We start from the raw sequence: 22,201 nt of genomic DNA, 5'->3' as shown, positions 1-22,201 counted from the left end.
CCGCCCGCTGCCGCCGTGTGGGGTGCAGCGGCGCCTGCCCCGCTGCCGCCGCCGGCCCCCGCCGCCCCGCGCCCCGCTCCGCGGAGCTCGCCCCAGCCATGGCCCAGATCCTGCCCATTCGCTTCCAGGAGCACTTCCAGGTGAGCAAGGGGCGGCGGCGCGGAGGGGATGGGAGGGGGCCGCGCTTCCCCGGCCTCCCCCGGCCCTCAGCGCGGGCGGGGGGCGCCGGCCCCCTGCCGCCGCCGCCGGGCCGCTTCTCCGCGCCCCGCCGCCACGGCCGCCCCCCCCCCCCCCCCCGTCCGTCCGTCCGTCCGTCGCTGTCCGCGGGGCGGCCGCGATTTGTGCAGAGTCACTCGCTGCCCGCGGGGCTCCCGCCGGGGCCGCGGGGGGGGGAAGGGGGGAGCGGCGGCCCCGCGCTGCCGGGCGGCTCCGGCCCTGGCGCCGCTTCGGGGCGCCCGCAGAGCGGCGGCGGGGGCTGCGCGCCGCGGCGGAGCTGCCCGGGAGCCGCCGGCGACGGGGGGCGAGCGGCCGTGGGGGCTTGGAGGCTGCACAGCCGCTGCGCCTCCGTCCAAGCAAAACAATATTAAAAAAAAAACCAACCTCTCTAAAAATGACATGGTTTTGTTCTTAATAGCCTGTGAGAAACATCATGCCAGCGCCGGAAAAGATCCGTGGCTAATGGATCCAGCACAGGCAAACCGGTTTATCTGTTCCCTTGCAAACGGGTGATGAGGGAGGTTGTAAATGGGGTGAGAATAGCCGTCTCTGAACATGCAGTTTAAGGCAGGAATTAAAGGAATTTGCTAAATGAATGAGAGAACAGGAAGTGGAGTTGGCAAGTCATCCCTCTGTCTCCGCACCGCCCCTTTCTGTCAAATCAGGCATCCATTTCAAAATATGAACTATGCATCCATCCATCGGGATGGACTTTGTGCCGCTTCAAGCATTTTTAACTTGGGGAATGGTTACTGCCAGTTCCAGCTCCTTTGGGGAAGCATTTTTCTCTGCTTTGCTGTAATAACTGTTTTGGTCACTCTGGAAGATGCCCTGGCCTGAAAAACAAGGATAGGACAAGCGAGTTCCCACAATATCTGATCTTTGTGCCCAAGGGAGCGCACGCACCTGCTTCCTCAGTTATCACGAGTGAAGAGAATTTAATGCAGTAAAAAAGAACTACTGCCTTTCTTGCTGTCCAGCATAGCAGTGTTAGTTTGTGCTTTTTTTCCGGGGGGGGGGGATGTAAAAATGAATTGCTAAGGGCTACAACATAGCTATCTGTGTCAGAAATGTGGGGTCAAGGCATTTCTGTTGCCGCTCTCCTTAGAAGTATCTAGTTATTGCAACATAAACTAGCAAACAGCCAATTCTGATGGCTGTTTGACCTATGCAGTAAGGATGAGAACATCGAACTTAAGATGTCATCGGTACAACTTGCCGCTTTGCGTGTAAGATGACCATACGTTTCTGTGACGGCTAGCATTGTCTGCTCAAAGCACTGTTGATGCTAGCACAATAGTACTTATTGGTGTGCCCCTTCTGTTTTGGATGGGGGGCCGGCAGCGTTTCAAGGGAGCTGTACTGAAGTCAGACTCTATTTTTGCTACCACCTGCTTTTGCTCTTAGGATGACTTGATCTTTTTGGAAGGAGTAAACCTGTACTCTAGGGACTTGTCTCCCAGCATGGAGGCTGCGTTATAGAGAATCGGGGGATATTTTGGGACCCCTGCCACTAACGTGTGGGGCCAAACTGTTCTTCAGGGTTTACTCTTTCTTGCTCCCTCCCCCCCCCCTTCTCCCCCCTATCTGAGTGCAGTAGCTCCCAAATAGTACTCTGCTAATGAGAAACTGAGATTAGTAGCAGGGAAGAGGAATGTGGTTTGCCTCCTCGGTGTTGCTTCTGCTTTTGTCTCTACATGGCGGGAGGAATGGGGAGGGAAATCGGAAGGAATGTGGGAACTGGTACTGTTTGCTCTGGCTGGGTATCTGCGGTACACTTATCAGCTCTAACTTAATACTGTGTGTTGTAAACATCTAGAGTCATGAATAAATGATATGTACTGCTTACTCTTGGCTAGCAGGGAGTTTGATTATGAGAAGGTGAGGCCTTCACACTTGTTCATAAACACTTCATTATCTCCCAAGTTTAGCTTTATCAGCTTAATCTCTTTTGCCAGAATTCCTTCCAAGAAATTGGCTTGGCTGCAGTTAAACTGTTGTACTTAAAATGAGTAGTATGACAGATCTACTACACTGCTTTAGGATGTTAAAACCAAAAAGATGCGATTTATTACAATTGTGGTATAGATCAGTGATCCTATATTAAATCTCTGCAGTTTAAGGCAAACTGTACTGTTTATACCTGTAGCCCTTTTAATACGGCTTTTAGTAGTTAGAATAGCTGTTAACTCTGTAATCACTCAATTCCAAACTCAGCCTGCTGCTGGCAGAACGTTATTTCACTTAAGTTCAGAGTGTTCCAAGAGACAGTTGTACATCCTTTAGTAGGAAGGGAATTCAAGTGTTGCAGAAAGTGCTCTCCAGAGAAGCTGAACAGAAGTTGTAGCACTAAATACTGAACTCTTCTCTCCTGCTGTTTCTAGCTGGAAGTGGATGAACAAGTGTGAAGTGAAACAGCAATCTTGGTCCATGTGAGATTGGAGGAGTAGTAGGGATTAGTAGACTGTTTACACTTCCTGTGAAGCTCATCTTGCTTTATGTTGATTGTCCTTCTTAGTGAGCTGTAGCTTCTCAAGCCTGTGCAGGAAGAGTGACTGCCAACTGCAGTGCAAACTAAATTTGAAGTTACTGTGGCTTGTACATCCAGCTCCTATATGATCATACAAGCTGAAAGAGGGAGAATAACTGTAGTAAAAGAGAGAGAGTCAGGTCTTGATGGGGCAGTGGTCAAGCTGAGAATGAACTCAAGTCTTACTGTTTGTTTAGCTCCACTCAATGCAATTGAAGAATTGTTTTTTCAGATGTGACACATCTGTAGTTATGAGTCTTTTGGAATGCAAGAAGAACTTGCATCTCACTTGCTCTTCTGATAAAGGATATCTTAGTTAAATCAAGCTCTATTGCAAGAGGCAGTGGTGGGAGGGAATAAGGTAAGGACTTGTATTTTCTCTCTTAAGTGTCTAGTGACTGCCCAGCTGTAGCAGAGGTACAAACTAGGCTAGCCCTGCTATAGTGGTGAACTACTACTACACACTGCTTAAGCAACTGTAGTTTAATCAGGTTCCTAATTCAGTACTTTTGTGGGAACAGTGAATTATAATTTATTTACCAGACTGAACTCTTCCCATGAGTTTGTGGTTGACAATGGGAATGTCATAAAAGACTAAATATGCTGGTGCGTAGAATGGAAGCAATATTACTGGAATTTAGTGAACGAAGTTCTTGATTAAAATTGAACTCTTCCTTTACTTAGTCATAGCTTTGCTCTTAAAAGCTTGTCTTCGTACACTTTTGAGTTTTTTTCAGTTTCGCTAGCGAACATCTCAGCTAACCTGCAAAGAAGTTGGTTACCTAAAGTCTCAGGTTCTTAGGCGGGGGGCTTCAGCCCTTAGCTCACACACTAATCTGTAAACTGTTCTAAACTCTGTTAAATAACAAACATAGGCCTTTAAGCACAGCCAATCTGAAAAATTTAAATCTGAATCTAAAAATCTGAAAAACTTGTGTGCATGGCTTACACTCTTAATGTGCAAGTCAATGCACCTTGGTGCAGCACTGAGAAACTAAAGTACCCTGGTTTTAAACATAAAGGGGTGTAAATTTACTTCTGTGTTCTTCTGGATGAAAACAATTTTCATCTTACTTGAATACTCTCTGCTTGAGAGCTTTTGTCAAGAGTTACTATTTGTGCAATAATCCTGACCTGACCTGAACTGTAATGGCTTTCATGGATTTGTTTTGGCTAGACATGTGAACTTAAAAGCACTCGGGATATTTTCAAGTTGGAAATGACTCCTTTTGGACTTGTACTAAAAAGGCAGGGCTAAATATCATGACTTAATTCAGCTATTTGTGTTGAAGAGACCATATTTGCTCACTGGATTGATGAGCACTCTACGTGCAATAGGGAGACTCATTGAATAGATGATCTAATCATGATCACTTGACATACAGGAGCAGATCTCAGTGCACCTTTCAAGATGAATGTGTGGCTGCAACTACGGCTAAAAGCTATGAGCCAGTGGTCTTGCACGTTTCAGCTGTTGTACGTGGCCTTCATGTCCCTCACCTGCCCAGGTAGGAAGAACTACAGCAGGAGACTGGCAGGCGGAGGATCGGAAGATGTCCGACAACTATACGCACTTCCTTACTGAACTTGTGACTTAATTTTACACAGCCACACAAGCAAAATAAAATGTTCTGAGCTAAATTGTATTGTGTTCTTGGGTTTTATTGCACTTTAAATGATACATGTGCTTACAGGGCTTCTAGCAGGCAGGGTTTAAAAACTAGATACATAGGGCCTCTGTCCAAGCCCTATTCTCTTCTAATAGGCTTTAAAAAAGCCAATAGATCACTTCAGAAAACACTAGATCCTGAATGGCACTAAACTGAAATAGGATATTTTACTGAACTGTGGAGGGATCTAAATTTTCTGTGTTATTCTGACTCCAGCACTTAGCTGATAGCAAGTACCAAGTATTTGGGTGTCAGTATTAAACCAGACATAAGTTAGACTTATACTTTCCATAAGAGAAACGGGCTCAGTTTGAAGACTGCTGGCGTCAGTGTCTGAGTTGGTTTGTGCTGGCTCAGTCTTAACCACACGTTCCACAGAAAGGGAACTGCACTAGAAAACCCAATATTGAGTAGAACTCTGATGTAAAAACATCTCCACTATATTGCTTGACAAATTGTACTATACCAGTAAAGTGGAATGAAAAGAGATCACTACTAAATCTTAGATTAACAGTTGTATTTTATTCTAAATGGTAGGACTTGCATGCTGTTGCTCAAATTAAGAATTAAGGGATATATTTTAGGTTAATACTCACCATGTCAGGTTAATACTTACCATGTCAATAAGATCTCAGTATCTATAAGATGCTTAAAAGTAGGTTTGGTAGGCAGTGGTCTGATCCAACCTGCAGTAATAGTAGGTATCAAAGAAGCAAAAATCTTTGTTAGCTGATTCATTCAGCTTGACAGCAAAGATAATTCTTTAAGTGTACAGAACAGGCATTAGGTGGTGTTGCTTGTAGAACAGCATGCTGTCCTTCCCTCTGCTGTGAGGTCTGAAGTAACCTGTGTGGGCTTGCTTAGTGATTCTTATGTTGGATTAGCCAAAGGTGAAGCGTGGGCTAAAACCGTGAAGGGAGGCTCTGCTCATAGCAAATACCTCTGAAAAGCAGGATTCAGTGTTGCAAAGTCTTTCCAGAAGAAAAGCAAATTTGTGCAAGCAGTGCTCTCGGCCTAAGAAGCACAATTAAAAATGAGAATTCAGTAGCAAGTGGGAGGTCTGATGTTTACTCTACTACAAAAGTAAACTGCAAAATCTCTGGCTAATGTATGCAAACTCCAGTAATGACATGTATCACCCTCTCTTCTTGAGGCAATACTGATAGCTCAAGTGCTTACCTGGCAAAATTGTACGATATTTGGCCTTAAGCTGGAATTTGACTTTAATTGCAGTGAGCAAGTCTAGGTCAAGTTATGGTAGTCCATTAAAGCTTACTTGATATCCCTTAATTCTGATATCTATCAAGACTTCTGCTTTTCAGCTTTTTAAGATATATACCTAAATGCATACTACCTCCTGTACTAAAGTTCTCTTAACTCTGTACATGAGGAAAGGGGGAAATGTTCTTTAGAGCAACATAGTCAAGACCATCTTCTCAGGTATGTCCCATCCAGGGTAGAAGGAATGATGGCTAATGTTCTTTTACCTGGTGGAAAAGGGATTCTGCTCATGCTCTTATCTATAGTCATGAGGAATATGTCTCTTTACTGCTTCCATATTGCAGGACCGGATGTGTTTCTGAGGAGGATGCCTAGCACCCCCCTGATAGAAGGAAGTCCAGTGTTTTCAGACTACTGAAGCACAAAGCTTTGTCCTCATTCACTATAAGGCTTGCTGTATTTGCATTAACATCCTTTAGGAAGTACTGGCATCTTGCCTTTAAAAGATGTCACCCTCCCCTAAAAATAGCAAGGATGGCAGTGATACTCATGTATCATTTAGTGTGATAGTTTCCAAAAGCTTTGGTGGCTGTTATGACAGTTATAACTGGAAGTTAAGTTGTAATACTGAAACTTGATGCAAAGTCTTATTTCTCTTAGTGAAGCTAGCTAGAGAAATGTGGTATTTCAGTGTGGACCAGATGTTGAAGGGAATAACCTTGGACTTAAAGCTGAATTTGAAGTAGGCAGATACCTCAAGATTCTCACCATATAGAATGAGTGTCAAGTGGCTGCCTCTTAAAGATGATGTCAAGCTAAAGCATAGTAACTGGAAAAGGCCTTGAAGAGTCTTTGTTTCTATTTCAGCACTCTGAAAGTATTATCTGAGTTTGGATTAATTAAATCAAGTTTAGGAGCTTGGCTATGTTTCAGTTAAATCTCTTGACCACTCTTGTGATGTGAACTTTGTCTGTAACTTATGACAGACTAGATGGACTCAGTATTGGATGGACTCAAGATGGATTATCTTTTGGCATGAATGCACCTCATACTTAACTAGCTCCTATTGAAGTACTTCTGAAGTGAGGAGTCAGCTGAATGAGTCTAAATTACTATGAGAGATTTCTGGGAGGGAGTAAACATCTCTTTACATATGCGTGTGTCTGGCTTGTATTCCATTGCTGAAACTCCAGTATGTCAAGATTAGCAGTTACTGAGTTGAATAGTTCCTCATTAGTAATGAGCTAAACTGCAGACAGAAACAATTCCTGAGGCATTCTTAGGTTCAGCTCTGACACGACACTTCTAGGCGTCTGTTACATACCCAATTTATGGTTTAGTAAGTGGCTCTACATAAGCTGTAACAAGACATGATCGGCCAGATCAAAACACAGCAAACAGCGTTTGTGACACCGTCATGTGACTTGTTGCCCTAGGGGTTTAGCCTGTTGTATAAAAGCACTGGTGGTAAGAAAGAAAGGAGTCTGAGGAATGATACTGGTGGTAGTTACTCGACTGTTTGCTTGAGGGCAGGCTTTTTTTTTTTTCCTTTCTCTCTTCCAGTGCACTGAAAGACAGTACAGGTTAATCTCTTAAGCCTCAAGCCTCAGTGAAGCTGATACAGTTCCTTTGCTTGAAAAGTACTGCTCTGGGGCATAAAGCAGGTGCTCAGGCTTGTCACAATTACTGCTATATAAAATGTTTCTTGCATCCATGCCCAACTGGAGCATGCTGCGTAGATGAATCTGACTTACTGTATACCAGTGGAAGCAAAGTGGTACTCGCTCATGGCCATCTTTCTATTAATCTGAAATTGGAAATGGAAACAAAGTTAACCCAGAAAGATGAAAATGAGGAACAGTCATCTTTTAGGCCAGTCCACTCAGTGGCACAGAACAACTTATTTACATTAAGAACAACTGGTGTTCAATCATATAACACTATGATACAAAGTACTTGTGTTTTAAGAATTGGACATAAAGTTGGGGAGGGGGGAATACGTGGAAATCCCTGAGCTGTTGTTAAAGCTAAATGGCATGCCATCTTAGGCGAGGGGAGATATAAATATTTTTAACATGTCTTTCTTAGCTTCTACTGGTAAAAATTAGACCCTAAGAAGCAAGATGAACGCAAGTCCACGTTTTAAAATAAGCAATTGAATGTTGTGCTGAACTGAATTAGTGGTACAAACAACTGCCACTTTCCTCTAAGGCTGTGAAATCTTCTGTAAACCTTAGTGCTACTGTTCTTCTATGACTACATCGGGAAAAGTGGGAGGATGGCTAGCAGCAAGTAGCTGCAACTGGGGGGGGGGGGGAAGGCAGATTCATTTTGGTGGCACTATAACTTAAATTGTTTCTATTGTCTTGCGAATGCTTCAGGGTGACTACATCTATCAGGTTTATCTGAAACTTGAAGCTGAGGACTTCTGGAGGAAAAACATACTGCTACCATGATACTTTCTATTTGACAACAGAATTTAATTTTTTGCTTTAAATAGGATTTTGCTTGATGTAACAGAGGGTAGTTGTTAACAAATTGTGGTAGCTATTAGCTAACAGGAGCAGAACAGCCAGAGGTTGCATAAATGCTGTATGAACACAAGCTATGACTGTATTCCAACATATTCAAGGCTAGCTTGTGCCTCCAGTGAAATGATTTGTGCCAGACCTGTCTCAAATGAAAGGAGGAAAGAGGAGTCTAATTGAAATATTCAAACCAAAATGAAGGTTTTTGGAGTGTACTAGTCATACAGGTTATCTCCATGTGAAAATGGGATGAAGCTTTGTCTTTGAGCTGGCTTATATCCTGATGTTCAGTTCAGACAGTACTGTAAAGCTAGAACATAGTGTTCTAGCTTAGCCAAGATAGACTTGGTGATGTCTCTGCAATTAAGGTAGGCCGTAAAGCGAGATGTTCTTCATCTGTCTGTTGCAACCTTATTGCTACCTCAGTTTTCTTCTTCTTATAGTGAAAATAAAAAGTTGAAGCCTGGAGGGAGGGATTTAAAGGTAAGGGAGTTAAGACTGCTTCACTAACTGGATGTTTATAAATGGTCCAGTTGAATTCTTCTGGCATCTTGAGGCTCTTTCTTGAGAAAGAACTCATACTGAACATAAAACAATCTTGATATACTTATTAGAGTACCAATTTGAGTGGAGAAACTGGGGTAAAACCTCTAAAGATATGTGGCACTAATTTGATACTTAACCAGTTCCTGGATATAGTCTTGTTAATGGAGCAGTCAATGCTAGACCACAGTTATCAAAGCATTACTACTTTCCTAAATGTCATGCAAATACTGCAATATCAATCTCCATCTAGGGGAAGAACAGAATAAAATTGATGCCTATGTATGATACAAGGCTCTCTAGACAAGGATTCAGGTGAGATGCTACATTATCCTCTTTTCTTTCTCGTCAACAAAAATAAGCTAGAGAATTGAGACCTGCTACTTGGACTTCATTCCATACTTGTGCTAGGAGTGGGTTGCATAGGAGTAATAAGTCCTTTCTGTAAGAGCCGCTGATGCTGTACATGGTAGTTCTGCCACTTATCAAGTACTTAATAAGATTTACCAACATTGCTACATCTGGAATAGTGATGCTGCTGATAGCATATAGGCTATCAAATTACTGGTACCATACTAAGCAATAAATACTTATTCTTCTCATACCTTTTAGTTTGTGTGAATAATACAACTTAGGGATGTATTTGACTTGTGTTCTGTAGTTCTTTTCTTATGGGATTTAAGGCAAAGAACTAGAAGACAAATTATTGTTCCACAATATACACCCTTGCCAGGGGAATATGCCTGTCTTGCATTTCACTCTGGAGGAAGGGAGACGTCATATATAATGACAGACCTTCAACATGAGAAGGGTAATAAAGCACTGTTTTCCCTCTTTCTAGCTCCAAAACTTGGGCATTAACCCAGCAAACATTGGATTCAGCACCCTAACAATGGAATCTGACAAGTTCATCTGCATCAGGGAGAAAGTGGGAGAGCAGGCACAAGTAGTGATAATTGATATGAGTGATCCAACAACACCCATCAGACGTCCAATTTCTGCTGAAAGTGCCATCATGAATCCAGCTTCTAAAGTAATTGCACTAAAAGGTGAGTTGGTCCTTTGTCCTTGTAGTATGAACCCTACTGTCTAGCTGTACTGCTGCTTAAGTCGGCTCTTAGGCTTAAAGCTTGTGCAACTTTTTTAAGAATGTACATTGGAATCAGAATTCTTGCCTGAGCTCACATGCTGTATTTCTGGTAGTGGATTTTTCAGTAATCTTTGGATGGCTTGCTTCCTCCAAGTAGGTGTGAGATGCTTAGGAGGCTGCAGTGCCAACCCATCCTCAGTGAGGACCAGGCCAATGCATGGTGTGCTTTCTCTCGAAACAGGTGTTGTAAACATACTGGATACTTGGTGCAGAGATGAATGGAGGTGTAGAGCCACTTTTACTCTCTGCTCTGTCCTTTGACCCTTTCTTGTAGCTCTGAAGACCTTAGTAGATACCAACGAATGGCATAAGGACAGCCAGTAGCTACTAAAGCCAGAACTTACAAACACCTTAGGTATGGCAGTCGTGAGATATTGAAGATAGAAGACCTCTGCTTATCAGTTACCTGTGGTGTTGACCTTGGCTGCTATCTAAAAATAATCCTTAGTGCATCTCAAACTCTTTTCTTAAATCAGTGACTTCTGGTGTTTAATCTCAATAACTGATCTGTTACTGACTATGTACTTTTCTTCCTGCATCTTGTCTAAACAGATGGTGAGTGAACTTTGTCCTGACTTTTCATGTTCAGTAATACTGAATGGTCTAATCTCATAAAAGGTACTGAACTTTGAGGTAGCCATTTGACAGTTCACTTCATAGCCAGATGGGGTCTTAATCCTCTACTGGTATTATAGTGAAAACATTCTCCATTGGCTTGTTGCTAACTATTTGGTTGCTTTGGCTATTGACTGTACCAAGTAAAGGACAACAGTGTGTGTATGGTAATGGTATGTAATGTGTATGTAATGGTAGTACAGTTGGTAGACAAAACCAAGTTGCAATACTTTTATGAGAGACCTCTGCTAGCATGCCCTGTGTGCTATTCATTTCTGCCTAAGTGTGGTGTTCAGTGTGAAAAGTCATGGTGAAATTACTTAGGGGTCCAAGAAGTAACTGTTCTCTGAACTGGCACAAAACCTGTAACCGCTGTCTTTGATCTCAGGCTTATACTGACATTAGGGGAAAACTGATCTGTTAAAGTTTGACTTTAGCTGAAACTGCGATTCAGCAAGATGCTTATATGTCTTGCTAAGGCTTGCCCTATCTGGAAGATGGGTAGAGGCAATAATGAAAAGATCAATTCCAGATCTGTTAGAATTCACTGTTCTTAATCTTGGACCCCTTTAAACCAACGTTATTGGCAAGGAAAGTGCATCCTCTGTTCTAGCAGAACTTTATCCAGCTCTTAAACTATCAGCATCTTTTTTTAAAAACTAACCTACTAACTAAACAGGTTATCATCAGCTTCTAACAATCTAGCTTTGTTCTTGCCAGTGTTAGACTTGCTCAAAAGGAGTATTGTCTGATGCGGAGTGAATAAGCTTGTACTCTGAACAGATGTGGTTAAGTGTATGATGTCGCATTGACATGCAAATTTGTCAGGTATCGTAAACTTAATGATCTTTTAATGTATACATAACCTAATGACTAAAGGGTGGTGGGGAAAAGAGGAGGAATAAAGTCAGCATGCTATTACCCAAGGTGGCTAGAACTACAGTAAAGTGCACTGAAGACATGATTTAAGTTAGTCTGTCACTCCAGACTTTCCCTGCTGATTGACTGAGGCTTCAGTAGTCCATACTGTTGCGTATTGTGAGTGTGTGTGCCATGATTGGGAGTTGCTCATAATCTGAGGATTATTGAGCAAGAAACATACAATCCCACTCTCAAGCAAGAAATGAAATGGTTATTGAGTTAAACTGAAATACAGTATGCACAATTTCATTTCTGGATTGCATGTGGCATTCTCCTGGTGTATCAAACTTTATGCTTTGTCCATGATTTTCTTGCTTTGTTCTGTACTGAGAGTACTCCCCAACCTGTGTGAGCAAGTGGAGAATGCAGCACTTGAGGGTGCTTCCATTCGTTACAGAATGGAGAAACTTCATGCTCCAGTGAACTGAAATGTAAATTCTTGTGCCAGTGTTCAAAAATGAATCTGCTTACTTGGCTCCACCTGTATAGAATAGTCTGAGATCAGGAAAATGCAAGAAGTTTGGCTTTTTATCTCATCTTGGCCTAAGAAAGCACTCTAGTATACTGAAGACTCAAATTTAGCACATGCTCTCACCATTTGTGGCTCTATAGCAGGTTCTGCTTGCTCCTATCCAAATTACTGAATTATTGTAGCTAGTTTAATTACAGTTTAGAGCTCCAAACTTTGCATTTCCTTTGTCTCACCTGAGGAATAATACTGCTATGGCCCCTGTCATCCAGTGCTACCTGGCTGACTAAGCTTCTGAAGCTGTTTCCAATTTCTAGAGTACTATGAGCTTCCAGCTCATCTTAATAGGACACTGAGCCTATCGGTCTCTTGTATGTTCTCAAAACTAGGGACATCTTGCTTCCTTTTCAGGAAGACTGACTTCCAGAGCAGCTTCTGTATGCATACACTGGAATCCTTGTTTAGGGCAATGGTGACTAGAGCTCTTCCAGAAGAACCCCTTGTGTGCCTTCTGGATGAGAGGCTGCACTGTGAAAGTTTCAATATCAATCCCTTGATAGCACCAGTTTACTGAAGGACAAATTGTTGGGAGCAACTTATTTACTGTTTTGGACAGCTATCACCTTACAGCTGATGTTAGGCCTGGGCTTATTGCATTTGTACAATACAGTAACTTTGTACACAGCAGGTGGCAAGATGGTCAGAAATGGGCTGCTTTTGGTTCCAGGAAAACTTCAGGAAAGCTAGCAAGCTGTCCTAGGTACTAGCTGATCAGGTTGGTTTGTGCAGTCGCTCTTGGGAGCGAGCATAAATGCTTCATGTGGGAGCTCTGAAATCTTGGCTTGTCTTTTGATGCTTAATTAGCCTAATGTAATTACTTCACTATATAAATTATACTAAGGCCTTGTAGAGCAGTGAAGTTTGTATTAATTTGAGATTAGTATTTCTTGGAAATAACTCCTCAGTAGACAGCAGCCTTCATCTGTCAAGACTTCCCAGTAGAAGGGACATCTACCAGTTTGGCAGTAGAGCTTCTGAAGTATCACTAGCACAGAAAACACTTCTGAAATGTGGATAGGATTAATAGCATTATAAGCCAATACTCTAGCAGTCTGAGTGGGTGTCTTGTGAACAGAAAACAATATTCCTAGAGCTGAGTTTTGCCTGCCATCAAGTAAAACATCACTCTGATTTCCTGAAATAATATTCTCTGAGTGCTCAGCTCACTGGGTTGTTTCAACTGCATTAGTTTTAATAGTCTGCCTTTACTAGCTTCTCTGGTGGTCAAAAGGAATACTAAAGTCAAGCTTAAATCTGCTGTATAGTTAACCATATCATGAAATGGTAATCTAAACAACTGGAACTAAAGCTCCAAATCTTTCTATAAACTTTCTGACCTTTTTACTCTGTCCTTTTCAATAGGCATTTGTCATATTACTGTTGCACAAAGTCTATCTCCTAGTTATGTGTGGAGTCTCTTCAACAAAAATAGGATGGAAGCTGTAGTCTTCAGCTATTTCAAGAGCTGTTGCAAGTCTCTTGCTGTTGGACTCAGTCCAAGTGATCTAAAGCAGCTACTAAATTGACACAAATGGGAGCCACTTTCTCTATTAATAAAACTGAGTATCATTTACTAGACAGATATAACTTAGTATAGCAGTGCTGCTACTTAAACAAGAGCTTACACAAGTTCTGTGGCTTAGACAAACTCTCTTCTCTAAGCTTTGTAGTTAGCTGAAATATCTGTGCTTGTCAGTTGTTGGCTGGACTGTCCATAAGAAGATGACTTTTTGCTTCTGGGCTGAGGAGGTTGGGGGGGATTCTATCTGCTGTGAGTTAAGGAGGCTTAGTCAGATGTGACAGGACACTAACTCAGTCTGTAACGTTACTGAGTAGTAGGTTAAACTGAGTGCTTCTAAATAAGCAAACCACAGGATGGCCACTGTAGTAACTGGATCTATGATGTTTCTTGGGTTTTGTCATACCAGCTGGGAAGACGCTTCAGATCTTTAACATTGAGATGAAAAGTAAAATGAAAGCCCACACTATGGCAGAGGAAGTGATCTTCTGGAAATGGATATCTGTGAATACAGTTGCCTTGGTGACGGAGACTGCGGTCTACCACTGGAGCATGGAGGGAGAATCTCAACCCCAAAAGATGTTTGACAGGCATGCAAGTCTTGCAGGCTGCCAAATCATCAATTACAGGACAGATGAACACCAGAAATGGCTATTGCTGATAGGAATTTCAGCACAGGTAAGTTCCCTGGAAATAGTAAACTATGGAAATGATCAGGAAAGCACTGACCCCACTTTCCTTTACTTAACAGCTGTTATAATTCTTTAACTTCATTTTCCGTAGATCAAAATTTCAAGAATACCTGTTGAGTAGGAATAACTTGACCTTTTAATGTGGTTAAAGCACTGAGGGAGGGGATATGAGGGACACTTACTTCTATTTAGTTCACTGTCCCATAGGTCTTGCTATAAACATTTGAAATCTTATCTCTAAAAGCTGCCTTTTCCTCTTGTTTCTAGCAAAATCGTGTTGTTGGTGCAATGCAGCTGTACTCAGTTGATAGAAAAGTCTCCCAACCTATAGAAGGCCATGCAGCAGCTTTTGCAGAATTCAAAATAGAGGGAAATGCCAAACCTTCCACTCTCTTCTGTTTTGCTGTGAGGAGTCCTGCAGGGGGCAAGGTAAACTCTGCAACTGTTTGACTGTTCCGATGTAGCAGAATTCAGTACAACTAGAACTTCAGTGATTGCACAGTTCAGTGTACGCAGTCTAAAGAACTGCTTGTGAACTGTGCCCACAGCGTATTGGGTTAGTCAGTATCAAAATGTTTTCTTTCAGTGGGATAAAAACTGCAAAAAGTCTGCATTGCTTGGGTGGGACTTGGACATAAGGACAAATAAAAACACAGTGAGAACCATGCTAAAGGTGTTGAAGCATCAATTCATAGCCCACGTGACCTTTTGTGCGTACAAAGTTATTTGTCATTAAGCTGCCTCTTATGTTTTGGATCCATTACAGAAGAGACTAGATAAGCCTGAATGCTGTAGGTTCTTTGCATCAAACTATTAGCGAAATTCAGTAGCACTTCAGTATGGTATAATTGCTGGCAGTTTGTAAAGAGCTGAGGTAACACTGAAAGGTATTGTGCTTTCAAGTCTTATGGTGCACAAATTGCTGGTAATTGACAGCAAGTCTTGCTTCAAACATCTTGAACAAGTTGTTTGCGTGTCATGGAGTAGGAATATACAGTCTGCTGTCATAGAAAACATGTTTTTCCTTAACTTTTCCTGGCCTTTGCTTTAGCAAATTCTGAAAAGCTTTGTCCAACTGATCTGAAGCACAGCTGTCCAGACTGCACTGGGCAGATATTCATCAGCCAAGTGGCAGGTGACTTTGGGTAGCATGTCTGGAAAGAGGAACTTCTTTCCTGTATGGATGTACTTGCAGGCAATCTTGTGACATGCACTCTTTTCTTCCCAGCTACACATAATTGAAGTGGGTCAGCCAGCTACTGGAAATCAGCCATTTGTTAAGAAAGCTGTTGATGTGTTTTTCCCACCTGAGGCGCAGACAGATTTTCCTGTGGCAATGCAGGTAAATGTTTGACCCCCAAAAAATCAACTTTATAGCCTGACAGGTAGCTAGCATCTCTATCATAAAGAATACTTTCTGCTAGTCATTCTGTTTTTCCTCCTACTTCTGGGAGGGATGTTAATAGATTCGTGGAAGGTAACCTGGACATTAAAACAGTAACTTAAATGTGAATGTGCAGGCTGCTCCAGTATCTGTCTACATCGACTTAGCCTGTAGAGTAGATTTGTATATACAAAAAAAAAGCTTCAATAGTGTCTCTTCGTAGGATGTCTCTAATCTGTCAGGCCTCTTATTGAATAGTTAAATTTGACTAGCTTCTGTGCTATCTTATATTGACAGCAGTCCAAAAGTAACTAGACACAGAGTATTGAAAGCAGTCTGTCTATTGGGCAGTCCCTTAACTCATGGTTTCTTATCTAAACTGCTACACTTGTTGGTAGCAGGTGCTTCTGCTTCAGGCTATTGAACTGCCTACTACAGGGTTCTAGAAAGTGCAGTATTATTGTGCTTGATATAACTGGGCATGAAAGTGGCATTTCATCTACAGTAGATGTCATAACAGTCTGATGGAGGAGGGGGGAGTTCTATATTAGCCTACTTCCTGTAGTAGTAGCAGAGAAAAGGCACTTTTATAGATTAATGGGGAGTTCTTTAGGGAAAAAACATAGCTGGTTGCCTTGACAGACCGAACTTCACTATGTCTGCAAGACCAGATGTTATGCATGAAGAGCAACCTATCTCACAGCATGCAACTGCAAACAAAGCCAATAGACCAGCTTCATAAATGAACCAAGAGATGTTCTGCCGTATTAGGCAAGCTGTCTAAATAGCAGGATTCATGGAGGTCTGTATCTCAGCTTGAGGCTTCCTTAATAAAATTCTGATGACTTGATCCAAAGTACTTCTATAGCTGAAGATCAGCTTGGCTTGAATGCATCCCTGACTTAAGTGACTTAACAGCTAAACTGGAGTTCTCCACAGCTGAGCTTGGTTTAGGTTCCTCTGGTTCTCTAGGTAGGCCTTGCTGGAAAAGGATGGGATTTTTCACACTAACTTCTGAATAGAAGCTGGTATTGGCATATCCAGATTAGAATGCTAGTCATGGCATACCTTTCTCCCTCAGCTTTACTCAGTCTTAATTCCCTTCAGCTTCTCTACTTAGTCGAACTATAGCTCTAAATGGACAGCAAAGCTATTCGCTGCTTTCCGAGTCTGCAAGAAAGAAGCCTGAAGCTATATTTGTTACTAGTGTAAGTGCAAAGGCATGTCATTGCAGTATGGTCCTGTCACGAGGCTAAAGGCAACTGTCCTGAGCTGCTGCTGCTTTTTTTTTTTTTTAATGTAGTCAAGACTAAGACTGCAATACTTATCTTTTAACAGATTGGAATTAAGCATGGTGTAATCTACCTGATCACAAAATATGGATATATTCATATGTATGACTTGGAGTCTGGAGCGTGCATCTACATGAACCGTATTAGTGCTGATACTATCTTTGTCACAGCTCCTCATGAACCTACCTCAGGCATTATTGGTGTGAACAAAAAAGGACAGGTAACAAATCCAGAAATGTGTTTTTGAGCCTTCTAATGTTTGGATGGAATGTAATAAACTTCATGGAAGAAAGCAACTACTTGACTGATCAGTTTAACCTCTACTTGCACAGAACTGCTTGGGGAGGAAGAAATCTGCTTGTTTTTCTGAATAACCTACCATGTCACTGACAAGCTGCATAGTTGCAACTTTGGTTGCTGTATTTAACAGTAGATATATAAAGGGTAGTACTTCTCAGATTTGCCTTTTGTCTTTTCCAGGTGCTTTCTGTATGTGTTGAGGAAGATAACATTGTGAACTATGCTACTAATGTTCTCCAGAATCCTGACCTGGGTCTGCGTATGGCTATTCGTAGTAATCTAACTGGGGCGGAGGAATTATTTGCCAGAAAGTTCAACACACTGTTTGCTCAAGGAAGTTATGCAGAAGCTGCTAAAGTAGCAGCATCTGCACCAAAGGTAAGCAACTCCAAAGCTAAAGCTTTGAAGTTGTGAGGATTGCTGTAGTTCATATACTCTGCTGAAAACTCTAGGTTGGCTATACTCCAGACTGGATCCTCTTACTGAAAAGTGTGATTGAGAGTCAGTCCAGAGCAAGACCTGCAGTTCTCTCAGGTGCTGGTATAGTATGAGGAGCTACTGGCTAACATTCACCTGCATTTTAGCACTTGGCACTCAAGAACAATTGAAGTGGTGTAATACTAGCCTTAGTTGTCTGCAATTGAGTTGCTTGTCCTGGCTACTATATTCTCCTGTATCCCATCAAGGAGCATCTGATATCCTTTCCAACTGTGGACTTGACTTTTTGTGGTCACTGACTTCTTGCTAGAACATCACTGTGGCTTGGGTTTAATCAAGATCTGTACCCTAAAGGGTTAAGAATAGATGCCTTAGTGTATAGCTCAGCTTAACAGCTTTTTTTTTTTTTCCTGACTAACACTATTCAGACCTCACAGTAGAGCAGTGTTTAATCAGTATCTTGGTCCTCTTCAGGGAATTCTGCGTACCAGTGATACAATCAGGAAGTTCCAGAGTGTGCCAGCTCAGCCTGGGCAGGCATCTCCCCTGCTCCAGTACTTTGGAATATTGCTTGACCAGGGACAGCTGAACAAGTTTGAGTCTCTAGAACTCTGTCGCCCTGTACTACAGCAGGGCCGCAAGCAGCTTCTGGAGAAGTGGCTGAAGGAAGACAAGGTAGGCTGGATCATGATGCTAGCTTAATTCTGTTGTCTTGTAACGGTTGAGTGTGAACAATAACTTTTGTTAATAATACATATATGAATTCTATCTACTCTGTCTGACAAAATACCACTTCTGACTTTTCAGCTGGAGTGCTCAGAGGAGCTGGGAGACTTGGTGAAGACAGCTGACCCAACCCTTGCACTCAGTGTCTATCTTCGTGCTAATGTGCCAAACAAAGTCATTCAGTGCTTTGCTGAAACTGGTCAATTCCAGAAAATAGTGCTGTATGCTAAAAAGGTGAAGTTGTTTATCACATATAGTAGACTCATCTTACGCTTAACCTGTACATTCTCAAGCTATCTTCCGTAAGATAAGCTTAGTTTCTGTCACTCAAAACTGATAAGTAGCTAAGATTGAGAAACAAGTGTTTTCTTCATTCCCATAGTGCAGATAGTAGTGTATGACTAAGCTCTGCGCAGTCTGCAGAAGTTAACTTCAGAACATCCAGAATTATACAAAATAACTCAAACTTTGCAGTGGCTTGGGCTGATTCTAGAGGATGAAGATAAGACTCTTCCTAAATGTGTCAAACAGGCTTTTTTCTGACTGGTTACAAAACAACTTGTCTGATGTCCGCCCTTTAAGCTTAGGGTCTTGCTTGATAATGGCTTAAGACTGAAATGCTTGTTCCTAGTCCTTTTCTTGCCTAGCAAGAAAAATGCCCTAGCACAAGTTCAGCTACTTACTGAGTAGGTGAATGTTGAAATTTTGTGTCAACAGGCAAGCAGTCTTTTTGCCTGAGATATATAGGAAGATGGGGGTTTGGGCATGGTAAGCCTTAGACTAGATGATGTCCACGCTGAAGAATCTGTATGCTTAAAAGAGGCTTAAAGCTCCTAGACGTGCATGACTGATGTCTCTGTTGAAAACTCTAGGTTGGCTATACTCCAGACTGGATCTTCTTACTGAGAAGCGTGATGAGAATCAGTCCAGAGCAAGGCCTGCAGTTCTCTCAGATGCTGGTACAGGATGAGGAGCCACTGGCTAACATTAACCAGGTGATGCCTACAACAAGAGTACTGGTCTCTTTCTAGACAGAGGTAATCGCATAGTACCACTTTGCAGACTGGTAAGGCCAATTCAGGTCTCTAGTTGGCTTGGTTAGATAAGTTTGACTAAACTCTTACTCAAGTTTGATTGCCATTCAGTCTTTAGAGGCAGGTGTGTTTTCGAGTTCCTGTGGAAGCTCTCTGACTTACTACAGTAATCCTGATAGTGAGTCTGTCATTGTCTTGGTCTAAGCAGTAATAAGTGTTACTGTCCACTTAAAGCTCCTATTCTTGGCTCTAACTGAGCATACATTAACTCCTCCTGTTCAGAGAACTTACAGGAAGATGGACAAACAAATCTAAACTGAGTGCTGGCTCCCAGGGGCTGCTTCAGGTGAATGGGCAGAGAAATAAGGCAACAATTTAGGTTATTAAATAACTGAAGCTATTTAGTTTCTGTAAGAAAAGCTAATATTTCCTCTATCTGAACAGAGGAGGGATGGGATTTGCAAGCCATGCTTAAACAGTGGGCGTCAAAAAACTGACATAATTGCTCAAAGTAATGCCCTCCTTGCATTCCAGAGAATCTACAGAAAGCAAAGTGTAAAACCTGTCTCTGCATTATCATGCTAGTAATCCTGTGGAAACAAAGGGGACATAGCATACTAAAGTGTGGTGTGATGAGCTGCCTTTCTAGTGTTCTTGCCAGGCCACTACTATGTACGAATAAAAATATGCATGGGTGTATATATAGACCCCCTTCTCTGACTTGACCAATCTCAACAGATTGTGGATGTATTCATGGAGAACAGTCTTATCCAGCAGTGCACTTCCTTTCTGTTGGATGCTCTGAAGAATAACCGCCCTGCAGAAGGCCACCTTCAGACACGTCTGCTGGAGATGAATTTGATTCATGCCCCACAAGTAAGACTATCAACCTAGTTCCTCCAAAAAGTGAAGAAAAGACAGAAGTAGACTTGTAAACTTCAGATCTAGAAAATTAGACAATAATCTGATGTCTGATGCTGATACCTATAAATAGTTTAGCAACATCAAAGGCTACTGACAAGTAACTGTTGTAACTTAAACAACTTCTAGGCTGAGTTGCTGTGATTCTCTAATAGTCTGAATATAAATGTCTGAATAGTCTGAATATAAAATCTCCATAGGTTGCAGATGCCATCCTTGGAAACCAAATGTTTACACACTATGATCGTGCTCATATTGCCCAGTTGTGTGAAAAGGCAGGCTTGCTCCAGCGAGCTTTGGAACACTACACGGATCTCTATGATATTAAACGTGCTGTTGTTCACACTCACCTCTTGAATCCTGAGGTAGGTCCATTGTGCAGAGTAAGCAAGTGAAATAACATAAGCTTCAGGGGCGAAGTGGCCACTCCTTAATGTCTTGGTAGCTGCTAAATTCCCTGCAGCAGCTGTAAGATGGTTTGGAGGTACCTAAGCAGTTCATGTGGCTGTGATTAGTTTGTCCAGTTAATGATTGAACCTTAATCTGCACTACTGATGGCTTAAATCTGCCCTCAGTTTCCCAGGTGGGCAATTCAAATCTTATTTTTAAACTGCATTTTAGTTACTGTAAAGATGTTGAGTATGCTTCCTTTCAAGACTCCATTCTTAGTACATGAAAGATTTGTCTGTAATAGCTGGGCTAGAAACTCTGGCTAGCTGTCATATTTTTAGAAGTCAGCTGTATCCTGTATAAGTTACCGAGTTAAACTTCTTTCTCTTTGCAGTGGCTTGTGAACTTCTTTGGTTCTCTCTCAGTTGAAGACTCTGTGGAGTGTTTGCGTGCCATGCTGTCAGCCAATATCAGACAAAACCTACAACTCTGTGTGCAAGTAGCTTCTAAATACCACGAGCAACTTGGCACCCAGTCTCTTGTGGAGCTTTTTGAATCTTTCAAAAGCTATGAAGGTATAGTACTAGAGGCAAGCAGCTTTCCTGGAAGTGCTGTCCAATTGAAACTAATATTGGTAAGATACTTGTCACATAGCTAGATCTTAGGCATTTAGTAAAGTGCAGAGCTCATCACAAGGTAGCTTTGTTCTAGGAAGTTTAACTCTCTTGGGTGAGGGTGGAAAGACAAAACCTGAAAGAAGGAAAAAAACTTCTGAGCTTTTTGCAGTTGAATGAAAGCTGCTCTCCTAGCAGTACTGAACTAAGCTACAAGCTAAAGCCCAAAACAGTCTGCACTTGCTTCACTTGCACTTCTGGCTATATAAAAAAACATTTCTTTTAGGATTGTTCTATTTCCTGGGTTCCATCGTAAACTTCAGCCAGGATCCAGATGTCCATTTCAAGTATATCCAGGCAGCTTGCAAGACTGGTCAGATAAAGGAAGTAGAAAGGATCTGCCGTGAAAGTAACTGCTATAATCCAGAACGGGTGAAGAACTTTCTGAAGGTAAATATTCTGTCCAATAAACTGAGTTGTCTTCTACATGTTTTGCTGAACTGCAGCCTTCAAATGAAGGGAGATGCCAACTTAAGGTTTAGCTGGCATTGCTGTGAGTAGTCTCCTATGTAATTGGAACAGGAGCCTGATTCTATTTCAGGCATATAACAGGTACTTCTGGGCTATCTCTGAAAAACAGACCCAGACCCACGATTCCTTTAAAACTAGTCTGTATGATCCAACTTGTACCAAATGCCATTAACATGTTGTCAGCTAACAGTAGCTGAATCCAGATTGGCAGAAGGAAAGACTGTACTGAAGTATTCCACAGGATATTTAGCAAGTGTATTGACTAGACAAAGCTTATTAAAACTGGAGTCAACCTGTGCTATGTTCTGAAGGGTTTTTATGCTTTCTGACTGGTGAAATGGGATTCTAATGCCACTTCACTTTGCATTGTTAACACTTTTGGCCCAACAGCTGCCTTCTGAATTAATATGCAAATAGTTGATCATGTTGAAGCTCAT

The 22,201-nt window shown here is 41.9% G+C and overlaps 1 protein-coding gene across 2 annotated transcripts in view; it reads left to right on the top strand.

Moving 5' to 3' along the window:
• Nucleotides 1–23: 23 nt before the first annotated feature.
• The window catches only part of CLTCL1 (clathrin heavy chain like 1), a 37,865-nt gene continuing 15,687 nt past the window's right edge, over nucleotides 24–22,201 (top strand). The window contains exons 1-14 of one of the 2 annotated variants that reach the window (XM_067306866.1): nucleotides 24–140; nucleotides 9,550–9,757; nucleotides 13,852–14,120; nucleotides 14,402–14,563; nucleotides 15,363–15,476; nucleotides 16,857–17,030; nucleotides 17,291–17,488; nucleotides 18,023–18,223; nucleotides 18,356–18,508; nucleotides 19,147–19,269; nucleotides 20,047–20,184; nucleotides 20,430–20,594; nucleotides 21,014–21,194; nucleotides 21,520–21,683. In XM_067306866.1, coding sequence (XP_067162967.1) covers nucleotides 99–140; nucleotides 9,550–9,757; nucleotides 13,852–14,120; nucleotides 14,402–14,563; nucleotides 15,363–15,476; nucleotides 16,857–17,030; nucleotides 17,291–17,488; nucleotides 18,023–18,223; nucleotides 18,356–18,508; nucleotides 19,147–19,269; nucleotides 20,047–20,184; nucleotides 20,430–20,594; nucleotides 21,014–21,194; nucleotides 21,520–21,683 — 2,292 coding nt within the window. In that variant the 5' untranslated portion in view covers nucleotides 24–98. The remainder of the gene's footprint in view (nucleotides 141–9,549; nucleotides 9,758–13,851; nucleotides 14,121–14,401; nucleotides 14,564–15,362; nucleotides 15,477–16,856; nucleotides 17,031–17,290; nucleotides 17,489–18,022; nucleotides 18,224–18,355; nucleotides 18,509–19,146; nucleotides 19,270–20,046; nucleotides 20,185–20,429; nucleotides 20,595–21,013; nucleotides 21,195–21,519; nucleotides 21,684–22,201) is intronic. The other variant, XM_067306867.1, reaches the window with a different exon arrangement.

This window comes from Apteryx mantelli, chromosome 17, assembly GCF_036417845.1.
Source record: "Apteryx mantelli isolate bAptMan1 chromosome 17, bAptMan1.hap1, whole genome shotgun sequence".
NCBI lineage: Eukaryota > Metazoa > Chordata > Aves > Apterygiformes > Apterygidae > Apteryx > Apteryx mantelli.
The sequence above is the reverse complement of the archived record's forward strand: the minus strand, read 5'-3'. Positions and strand labels throughout refer to the sequence as shown.